Source organism: Crocuta crocuta, unplaced genomic scaffold (genome assembly GCF_008692635.1).
Source record: "Crocuta crocuta isolate KB4526 unplaced genomic scaffold, BGI_CrCroc_1.0 scaffold25, whole genome shotgun sequence".
In the NCBI taxonomy this organism is placed as follows: domain Eukaryota; kingdom Metazoa; phylum Chordata; class Mammalia; order Carnivora; family Hyaenidae; genus Crocuta; species Crocuta crocuta.
Window position 1 is genome coordinate 18,164,748 of NW_027532015.1, and position 12,156 is coordinate 18,176,903.

The following is a 12,156-nucleotide window of genomic DNA, read 5'->3' on the forward strand; positions in this document are numbered from 1 at the left end:
TTGGGGGGAAACAGCATTTATTGTTTTCTTAATGTTCTAATTTTTCCCAAACCAGATGTCTCTAATACCACGAGACGAGGTGCTTATTAACCAGGTTGCATCATGTGTTGGAATTAATTTCATTGCTTTTTATTCAATAAGCTGTAACCACATCCCTGCCAAACACACAGCTCCGTATTCAGTATTGCAAGAGTAGGAATAGACTGAAGAGTAGGGATAGACTGAAATATTTTACAGTTAGGATGAAGTCATTTAAAAAAAACAATTGTAACATTTGTTGGGATGAGCACTAGGTGTGGTAGGTAAGTGACGAATCACTGAATTCTACTCCTGAAACCAATATTGCCCTGTGTTAGCTAACTAGAAATTAAATAAAAACTTAAAAAAAATTGTGCTGAAAAAGGAAATAGAAGTATTTGAACTTGAAGTCAGGTGTAAGATGAAGAAGTGGAACCACTTATCTCTGTGATCTTTGGCCATCCCGATAGTCTAGAATTATGCTCTGTCACTCTAATCAAGGTGTGCTGTCTCAGACTCTCCCTTGTATCCACTGAAAAATGTATATGTGATCTTGATAAAAGATGTATTTAGACCAATTCCTCTTGGGCTGTCTACTCTGACACATTTTCTGATGCATAGTTTTCATAAAGATTCCTCTGTTCTGATGGTTTTCAAACATGCCATGGTTTATAGCTAATTATAAGAAAGATGGTTTCCTTTGCTCTTAATTTTCACTCTTCTTTCTGCCCCTGCTCTCTGCAATGGAGGTCGCTCTGTCTGTTCTCTGTGTGTGTTTATGGTCGTTTAAAATGTGTTTCCTGTTCCCAACTGCCTTTGAGAAAACAACCCTTCGAGATGTCATCCCTGCCTGTTGCCAGCTGCTATGTGGTTTTATAAGGTTTACTTATGAACGGTGAGCCATTTGGGGTCAATCCATGATTTGCATGCCAGATACCATTTTTACTTTTTGACGTCCTGATGTGTAAACTAGTATAGATAGTTGTAAAGTAGATTTATAGAAAAAAATAATCTTTTTCTTCTGTTTGTTTTTGGTGTTATATTTGAATACAGCCTACTTATTATCATCCTTGAAATGTCTTCCAAAGAGTGCTCATGATTGTAGTTTTTAAATATTCATTGTAGTCTAAAAATATTATTATAGTCTATATTAGATATTAAAGAATTAACCAGAGACTATCCAATATCATGGATTCACAAATTTCAAACCTTGGCTTATTTTTTTCTATTACACTATGTACACTATTTACACCTTGTACCGTCATCCTGCTCTCTTGATTTCATAAGTTTAATCAAAAATTAACACGTTAAAATCTACTTTTAGGGTGGAATTCGCTTTTAGGCCAAGAATGGTTTGGAAGCTTTAAAAACAGAATTTATATCTGAGACTTTTCAGTTTAAGACCAATATCTTGGAAGATTATATGAAAATTGACATTATTTTCTAACCTGTGGCAAGAGAAGTGAAACAGTAATTGCTGATGTTAGTTCTAGGTCTTCAGATTGTTGCCAGTTTTGATAAGAGACCCTGTCTTAACCGGCACAGCTTGAGCAGACATTCAGAAGAGCCTATGGTTTGAGATTTGAAATTTTATGTAGTTCTCTTAAGCAGTTAGGTAATCAGCTCAAATACTTTAGACTTCAGCCTTAAATTTCAGGGCAATCAGAAAGGAGAAGAAGAGAGCACATTATTTATGACTATTATCCAAATTTGTGTTCAAATAAGAGAGAAACTTTAAAATTTCCTTCTTACTACATTTAATTTGAACCAGAGTATTAAAGAACAATAATACTGACTCATATCTTTCTTTGCTAATCCTTCATACCTGATAATTTCTCAACAATTAAAAATGAGAGAAATCTTAATTTGGATTGATTTATATATATGTACATATACATACATAGGAGGTGATAGCAATTTTAAGTTCTTTACCAAATAGCCAGCTTCCAGAAAAAGAGAATGTGTGTTCTAGCAATGGTGATACTTATATTAGTTGGTGCCTTGTTAATAGCACATGCAAATATTTGCCTCCTTGGCAACCATGGATTATAAAGTCCCATTTTCTACTATATCTTATATAATATTCATACCTTAAGGCTATATAAATTAGATTCTTAACCTAAATTTTGCTGTTGGATCACCTTGCCCTCCTACTAAAATCATGTAACATGAAGATTCTCTTCAATAAGCTTTAGCTCCATGATATAACCTTGTGTTGAAAATCTGACTTCCTGCACATGTATGTGAGTAGAGATATGCCAACCTTATTACCAGTCAGTAATTGAAACTGAAACATAAGGGGGAAAAAGAAAAGGATCCCAATAGTAAATTATTAAAAATTATTAATATTTTAACATTTTTAACTTACAAAAACGGAAATTTCATAGAGGCATGTGTTCAACATAATAAAGTACTTGGAAGTTCAAAAGAAAGCAAACTTGGAGGAGATGCCGTAATTCTTATGCAGAAAAGCAAGGAGGAAGGTAAAAATAATGCGAACGGTCTTAAATATCTTCAAGGACAACGTCCCCATTTTATAAAGGAGGAAACAGGCGCAAGGACACTGAGAAACTTGTCCAGAGTAATATGGTTAGTGAGTGCTAGAGCCAATCATCACACCAGGTTGACCTGATTTCAAAGTCATCTAGTGGGATGTAAGATAGCCATGAAGCTGGAAAATGTACATAATCACATAATATGTCTTTGTAAATATTCCATTTGAGATCTCTACTTCTGAAAGTGTGTGACGTTTCCCTTATATAAACAGTAATGTGCATAGTGGAAAATTTGATCTCATGTTAAAACAACTCCTAGAATCCCAATCCTTAAAAAAATAGAGCATTTACTTCTATGCAGCCCTCATATGATGTTGTTTCAATGTCACAGCTGTCATCATTAAGGTTATATGGGCAACTGAGGTATGACAGAGAGTTTCTTGGGCAAGACCACACTTTAAGTGCATATGTGTTCATGGAATTATACTGTATAAGTTCAATGGTGAGTCTGTGTTTTCCAGAGAGTATTCCATTTATGAACGCATGTGAGTTTTGGCAGGAAGAAAATCCTCAAATCCCGTAAGTGGTAGATAAGGTGCTGAACATTGCAAAAATGGCTGAAAAGAGCCAGTATAACCTCATCTTAATGCATTCATGAAATACCAACTGAGTTTTATGCCATCGCCACCATTTCCCAGGTGCATTTTAACTAAAACACTCAGCAGCTTTTTTTTTTCTTTTACTGACACCTTTGTATTTATCTGAACTTACTGTCTTTAACCCTCTTCTCACTAGCCTAAGGGATCAATTAAGTATGTCTACAGCAATCTCTCCTCTCTGCCTGTCTAAATGTTGTCTAAATAATGAGGGACTATTTTACACCGTCAGAAGCAATTGAATCCTGGAAGATATGCTCGTGAACTGTGCTCCCGGGTCTAGTCCATTCCTTTATAGCAAAGTTTCAAGTACATTGAAGCAACTGCTATTATTGGAACAATGCAGATATTTTTAAAAACAGACATAATTTACCATTTATTTTTATATTTATTTATTAAAAAATATATACCTAGTGTCTGTCACAGCACTAACCAAGATGCTAGAATCCAGAGGTAAATGCAATCTGACAGGTACCTTACCTCATGGTATTTTATTAAAAAAATTGCATCTGAGAAGATGTAGCTGTTACTTACAGTTGACTGTAGGAGGTAAAGACAAGATGTGAGCGGTGTATATTTTAACACAGATAATACATCCAACAACTGTTTATTGAATGCTGTTCATTTATATGCTAAAATGGGGCCCAGGTTAGGTGCTTACAACTTTTCCTTGGTGAAAACCAAAGAAGAAAAAGAGGCAATGAGGAGTGGAGGAGTAGCTACGGTGGAGAGAAACACATCTGTGATCATGGTTAGATGTGCCTCAGAAGTGAAACTACTATTCAATGAATTCCTATGTTGAGCCACATCCTTTATTCTATGTTTTTCTTTCATCTTGTTTCTCTATTTTTCTGCTTCCTATTTTTTTTTATGGGAAGATGATTTAAAACTAATGACCTTTCAAGTACCAATCATTCACAGATTTTTCAGAGCTGGAAGAGCCTGTTAGGGCCATCTATTCTAGCATACCTTGTTTCACCGGAAGCTCACAGTTAGGGAGAGGTAATGCTCACACGAGAAGAAGAACCTCTAATCCAAGGTTCTTTTGCTTCTTCTTTTTTGCAAGTAAGTGATGTATGCCCCTAACCCAGAGCAAACAAGAGAGCCACATGGAGCAGTCGGCTCAAAAGCAGTCCCCCTAAGACTTTCTGAAGAGAAACCTTCCTGAGACTTGGGAAAAGAAGCTTCTCCAACTAACATCGAACAAATTCTTCTGTCATGACAAGGTTCTTTTTCTTTTCCCTGCCAAACAGGAAAGAGACAGAACCAGAAGGAATGAAAGGAGCTTCCGACACTTTGAGACCAATAAGGGACCTTTTGCGCTCTTTCTTAGAGTTCTAAGGGCAAAATTAAGTTGAGTCTGCCTAAGTAGATGAATTTGCCAAACATACACTGTGGTTGAATCTCTATGGCTTGGAAGAATCTGACGTAGGTCAGGAGTATCTCATGTGTGTGACTCAGACAAGATTGGACTTGTTTTTCTGTAAGATTTGATGTAGATTTGTAGATTTCTGTAAGATTCTAAGTAGATTTGATGCTTTGTGAGAGGCACAGCATCCAGCTTCTCCAGAACCAGCCAGTGATTTTTCATGGTGGTGTCCCAAAGTAAATAGCAAAGCAGGTGCAATAACTTACTGAGAGTTTGGACTTCTGCAATTTGACCATTATCTCTTATTCAGCCCACTGTGGCCAACAGCAGTTATATGAGATTTGACTGACCCAACTCTGTGAATATGAAATTTATGATGCTTCTGAGTCACTCAGGGATGGCATATATGTCATGTCCAGTAGTTAGAATTTCAGATGAGTGACAACACTCAGGAAATACAGGGAAGGGGAACAAAGAAGGAAGGGCAGAAGAGAAGGGCAGAGGAGAGGAGAGGAAGGGAGTAGAGAATAGAGAAGATTTGAAACATTGGTGCAGGTGCATGGTTTGACCTATAGGTACACAGTTTTTCCTTATATTTCAACAGCTATATGCCATTTATAACTCTTAAACATCTGCAGACTCTTTAAAATTAAGAGTTGAAGTTATTGAAAGAATACATAAAGAAAAACACTGTGATTTCACTTAGCTTCTGTGTATTAAGTATTTTTATGATGAGAGATATTAACTTGTACTTCAAAGGAGTTTCTAGAAAAGTGGTTGCTCAAGGTAAAAGTTGACCATAAATTCTTTTTTCGTAAACAGCTTTATTGAGAGGTATATTGATATACAAAGAACTGCACAATTTGATTCGTTTGGACATCAAACACCTGTGATACCATCACCATAGTCAAGGTAATGGACATATGCAACATGTTCTGTCCCTTTTCTTTTTAGTTTTAGCTGTCTGTCTGTGTGTGTGTGTTAAGAACACTTAACATGAGATTTACCCTCTTAACATATTTTGAAGTAAATTCTCTGGAATTTATTCATCTAGCATAACTGAAACTTTATAGCCATTGAACAATAACTCCCCACTTCCCCCAATTCTGGTAACCACTATTGTATTCTCTGCTTCATGAGTTTGACTATTATAGATACCTATATAAGTGGAATGAATTCTAGAGAAGCTTCCAGTACATTAAAAAGAACAGAGCACTCAATACATAAACCCAGGTTGAGTGAACAAATGGATGGGTGGAATAGAATAAAATAGAACAGGAAAGAATAAGCAGTTGAAACTTTTCCTTTTCTAATGTAGCAAATAACTCAGAGAGCAATCACAATTGACATAATTTTAAATATTTAAATAAATAGAAATTGAAATGAATTAATAACATATCTTTGAACCTTATTATACAATTAGGAGCTGAAATTTACTGGAATCATTTTTAAGAAGAGAAGAAACACAGACTCATCTTCTGAGAAAAGGGAATTTTAAGTGATAAAGCACTATGGATATAATTTATATTCCTGAAGATTTATCCAGTTGCCCAAAATTTGGAAATAAATCTTGCCCTCCTGTTAACCGCTCTTTGCATGTCCGAGTGATAATGTATTCAATTATGACTGCAGCCATGTTTATCACTATCTTTGGAAACTTGGTTATAATGATTTCCATATCACATTTCAAACAGCTTCACTCTCCCACAAACTTTCTGATCCTCTCCATGGCAACCACTGACTTTCTGCTGGGTTTTGTCATTATGCCATACAGCATGGTACGATCGGTGGAGAGCTGCTGGTATTTTGGGGATGGCTTTTGTAAATTCCATGCAAGCTTTGACATGATGCTTAGCCTAACTTCCATTTTCCACCTCTGTTCCATTGCTATTGACCGATTTTATGCCGTGTGTTACCCTTTACATTATGCAACCACAATGACCACCTCCATGATAAAGCGACTGTTAGCATTTTGCTGGTCGGCACCTGCTCTTTTTTCGTTCAGTTTAGTTCTATCAGAAGCCAATGTTGCTGGCATGCAGAGCTACGAGATTCTTGTTGCTTGTTTCCATTTCTGTGCACTTACGTTCAACAAATTTTGGGGGACGATATTGTTCACTACGTGTTTCTTTACTCCTGGCTCCGTCATGGTTGGTATTTATGGCAAAATCTTTCTTGTTTCCAAACGACATGCTCGTGTTATCAGCAATATGCCTGAAAACACAATGGGGGAAGTGAAAAAAAACTTATCTAAGAAAAAGGACAGGAAAGCAGCTAAGACCCTGGGAATAGTAATGGGGGTGTTTCTAGCTTGCTGGCTGCCTTGCTTTCTTGCTGTTTTGATAGACCCGTATTTAGACTATTCCACTCCCGTAATAATACTTGACCTTTTAGTGTGGCTTGGGTACTTCAACTCTACTTGCAACCCCCTCATTCATGGGTTTTTTTATCCATGGTTTCGGAAAGCTCTTAAGTACATAGTGTCAGGCAAAATATTTAGCTCTCACTCAGAAACTGCAAATCTGTTTCCTGAAGCACATTAATAAAAAAGCTATTACAAAAGTGAAGAGAGTATTGAAAATGAGACTTTTATTTTGGCCTCATACTTCACATTAACTATTCTATTAAATTTCAGTAATCTGGATAAGTGTTTTGTAACCTGCGCAAGAGTTACCTTCAGTATCTTTGACCAGTCCAGCTATCAGCCATGTATTAACTGTGAACTTTGTATCTAATCAACATTCCCATCCGACTGGGGGAAAATATACAAAAGAAATATAAAACTTTTCAGAATAGGTTAGCCTATGAGACAATTATAACCAATATAAGAATAAAGAAAATAAAGTGCTAATGGTTTTGGTCACTGATTCCACTCTAGGAATTCAGAAAAGAGAAGATGATGATGATGATGATCATGGTCATGATCATGATCATGAATGAGGCATGTCGACCCATTGAGGAAGTGTGAATATAAAGTTGATCTCTACTATCAACTAGCAGTCAGTCCCCTTTATTGTTTGGCTTGGGAGAATTATTAACCATCATTATATAAATAATTCAGTCATTTCCTGACACCTTGAAGCTTATAACAAAGAGTCACCCATAGGAGAAGCAGTTGATTACAAATCATCATATGCAATTTGAGCTTTTATCCTTGTGATTTTTCACTCTGTGGTTTATATTTGAAATGACTTCCTGCTTCCTTGTCCCTACTTTATTCCTCCGTATGGTGTGTCTACGCTATCAGCCAGCGATCACGCCTCTCCCTGTACTTGTTTAAATCACTTTCTCTGTAAGTTGCCCTACAGTCCTGCCAAATAAATTTCATTCACACCACAAAGCCTATGATTTAAGTCAGATCATTAATGTTTGGTGAAAACCTTTTAGGTGATTCTTCTGTGAAACATTAAGAAAAAACAGAAACTTCCTTTTATCTGATGGATTGGAAAATACATGTAACAACCATGTCCACATCCTCTCCACCATGAGATTAAGTTGTGAGATGGAAAAGAGGAGGAGCAGAAGGAGGGAAGATTGCTCCTGAATCCAAGTTCAGCTTTAGGTCAGACTTTGAATAGGCAAATTTAATTCTGGCTTTTCCCTGACTCTCTCCTAAGCCCTTCTCTCCCCATATCCAGACACCCAAGTCCTAGGTCCAGCTATGGACAATCATTTGGCTCAACTTGTGCCTTAAAAGACAACATGATTCCATAAGAATGATTCCTCTTCACCATCATTACAGTTTTCATTTTCTGTTCTTGTTGGTAGAAAAGCAAAGGTGCATAATAAATGCATAATTGAAGTACTTTCATGTCTACCAAAACATCTACTAATGTAGTGCAACTGCTCATCTTGAAATGAACATTTTAGGCTGCGTCCAGGGAGAGTGATTGGGTATGAGTAGTACTGCCTGGCTCCTTCTTTCTGAGAGTCCCAAAAGACAACGGACACCACCCAAGTATACCTCTTCCCTCACAGTTGAGGACCAGGGAGCCTGGCTGGCTCAGAAGGTAGACTCTTGATCTCAGGGTCCTGAGTTTGAGCCCCACATTGAGTGTAAAGATTAGTTTAAAAATTATCACAGATGAAGACCTTACAACTGACTTGCTAAACTTGCTGCCTCTCCAGTGACTCTTATACTACTGTTGGCTTCCTCTCAATTCCCACTTTTAAAAGCCTCGTCTGTTTCTCTTCTTCTCATCTATTTCTCTATTTTATTTTGTTTTGTTGTTCTTAGTAATTCTTTTTTTAAATTTATATCCAAGTTAGCATATAGTACAACAATGATTTCAGGAGTAACTATTTCTCTATTTTAAAAACGTCATGGCACACACATGTGTACATGATTGTATGTGTGGCAAAAATAAGTTATTTATCACACCTGTTAAAGGCAGTAAGGTAGACTTCATCCAAGGGAAGCTACTACCATGTGGTTAGTATAGTAGAGGAGATTGGACTCTACCTTGACTCCAACAAACTGCAGTGGGGCTCCATACCCAAAGAATAGGGTGTAGAGCAGTGGGTGGAAAACTACTAAGAAGAAACACCAGGGTTAAAGGGGATTCTTGCTAGACTGACTCATCAGAATTTTTGCTGAAGTCAGGCCAGAGTGATAAGATGTTGAAACTGGTTAGATACCAAGGGTGGAGGATTTTTGCTGAACTGACTTAACAGGATTCTAGCTCAAACTGGATTCTACAGGTCCTGGAGGGAAGCCCAAGTTCCAAGTTCTGGGTCTAGGTAAGCACAAGGATTAAAGAAGCCTGATTAAAGTTTAGTCAAAGGAGAGAGCCTTTGTTGTGTGTTCACTTGGATTCTTTTCATGGAAGCAGAATCAGGGGCTTTCAAAGGGAGAGGGGAACACTATAGGGATGGCCACCTTTTTAGTAAGTGGGACATCAGCATGTGATTGTTAGACTGAGGGCTGACTGTAGATAGAAATCTATCTAAATATAAATGGGATAATCTATTTTAATAGATTCAGCTAGCCAGCTGCATGAAATAGACAGCTCTAAGGCTACAGGAAAACTGTCTCTCTTCATTGATATGGATATTGAGTCCTCAATGAAGCATATAAATATTCATTTGTGTTAACTAGTGCTCTTGCTTCAGGTTTCACAGCTTTCTAATCCACTCTACAGTTTTCTGAAGTTAACCACCTTCTTCTTAAAGAAGAAGCACATTGTTTCTGTGCTAGATTCTCTGTTTACACTAGTGGGGAGCACATATTAGGATTAGGATTAAGGGGCTCCCTTGCTGTGGGGTATCCAATGGCATTCTACCAATGAGAAGCACCTGTAGGAGATCAACGGATGGGCAGAAGTTGAAATCAGGGTAACCCAGAAAAACACTCAGCCCTAGGGCTGGCTGAGTTCATCCAGGGAAAGACATGTGGAGTCCCTCTCCATACAGATATTTGCTCAAATTCCGGTAACCACTGCCTTTCCCAGTCACTTAGGGTCCCGCGGGGTGGTGGCGATATGTTATTGCTGCCCCCGAGTTCTAGGCTGTTTCTTGCTGGTTTTCTTAATGCTGCCCACATCCTCGTAAATGATCCCTTTATTAAACTCTCTTCAATCACCCAGTTGGATTGTGCCATCTGTTTCCTGCTAGACATGTGGTGAGTGTAGATTTCATTGCTCTGAAGTTTTGAAATTCTCCTCAAAGGCATCAAGTCTGTCCAAGCCCAACTTGGCCTTTCTTTGTATTTTCACATTGAGTCAGTCTCCAGGGGTTGACACTTCTCTGAAGGGATAGTTGGTGCCCAGTAAAACATTCTTCTGTTTGCCCTACCTGGGGGCAACTTGCCTTCCTCCTCCACCTGACAAACTTTTTACTTTTAGGATCAGTAATCCATTTGAGATTTCTGATGTCCTTTTTGTGTATAGGAAAGATTATTTGAGGTAATTTTGGCTTTAAAAATTAACCTTTCATTTACAAAATAATAATATTGAAAAGCATGGCTCTTCCTTAAAAATCTTATTTAATATATAACTTCTGTTTAACAGTAACATATAAGCTTTAACTTATAAACAGAATATAGTTACTCTATCTCTGCAGTTAGTACTGTTTAACAACATCTTTAACAACATCTTTAAATATTCTCTTGGGGCGCCAAGGTGGCTCAGTCAGTTAAGTGTCCGACTTCAGCATAGGTCATAATCTCATGGTTTGTGGGTTCAGGCCCTGCATCGAGCTCTGTGCTGACAGCTAGCTCAGAGCCTGGAGGCTGCTTTAGATTCTGTATCTCCCTTTCTCTGACCCTCCCCTGCTCACAATGTCTCTCTCTCTCTCTGAAATAAATAAAACATTTAAAAAATTTAAATATTCTCTTAATGTTTTCTTTGTAGTTACCAAATTAAAATATTCAATTTCCCTTTTTTATGATTTTTTATTTTTTAAATTTGTATTTTATTTTATTTTAAGTAGTCTCCACACCCAACATGGGGTTTGAACTCACAACCACAAGATTAAGAGTCCCATGATCTACCGACTGAATTAGCCAAGAGCAGCCCTCAAACTCCCTTTTTGAAAATTTGTCAAATTAATGCATAAAACTTTTTCTAGTACTTAGAAAATGTTATAGACTTAACGACTTACAAATATAGTAATTTTAAGATCCTTTTTTATTGTATTATTTTTTATTTTTTTATTTTTAAAGAGAGAGCATGAATGGGGGAAGGGGGGGAGAGGGAGGGAGGGTGAGAGCATCCCAAACAGGTTCCATATTCAGTATAGAGCCTGCTGCAGGGCTCGATCTTATGACCTGGGATCACGACCTGAGCCAAAATCAAGAGTCAGATGTTCAATTGACTGAGCCACCCAATTGACCTAGTAATTTAAGATTATTAATAATTATAATGCCATTTGTAGACTTTCCAAACTTTTTTTGTGCCTTTCAACTTAAAAATCATGGCTAAATTAACTATTTAACAACAGATGTTATACATCAAAATAAAAAGCGTCTGGATAGCAAAGGAAAATAATCAACAAATCTAAAAGACAACCTACTGAATGGGAGAAGATATTTGCAAATGACATATCCTATAAAAGTATCAAAAATGTATAAAGAACTTATACAACTCAACACCCAAGAAACAAATAATCCAATTAAAGATAGGCAGAAGACATGAACAGAAATTTCTCCAAAGAAGACATCCAGATGGACAACAGACACATGAATAGATACTCAAAATCACTCATCATCAGGGAAATGCAAATCAAAACTACAATGAGATATCACCTCACAACTGTTAGAATGACTAAGATAAAACACACACACATACACACACACACACACACACAACAACAACAACAAATGCTGACAAGGATGTAGAGAGAAAAAAGAACCCTCTTGCTCTGTTGGTGGGAATGCAAACTGGTGCAGCCAGTCTGGAAAAGAGTATGGATTTTTTCAAAAAGTTAAAAATAGAAGTACTCTATGATCCAGTACTCTCACTGCTAGGTATTTACCCCCAAAATACAAAATCACTAATTCAAAGGTTTACATGCATCTCTATGTTTATTGCAGCATTATTTCAATTGCCAAATTATGGAAGCTGCCCACGTGTCCATGAATGGGTAAAGAAGAAGTGGTATACACATATATATCAATATT

General features: G+C 37.1%; 1 protein-coding gene across 1 annotated transcript; it reads left to right on the forward strand.

The window, feature by feature from the left end:
• The first annotated feature begins 6,049 nt into the window (after positions 1-6,049).
• On the forward strand, positions 6,050-7,081 carry LOC144241526 (trace amine-associated receptor 3). Its single transcript, XM_077776107.1, has one exon. The coding sequence runs from the start codon at positions 6,050-6,052 to the stop codon at positions 7,079-7,081; it is 1,032 nt and encodes a 343-aa protein (XP_077632233.1).
• The last annotated feature ends 5,075 nt before the right edge of the window (positions 7,082-12,156 follow it).

Excerpts from the sequence above, each read along its gene's own strand:
- LOC144241526 (XM_077776107.1), top strand. The coding sequence starts at position 6,050 with ATGGATATAATTTATATTCCTGAAGATTTATCCAGTTGCCCAAAATTT.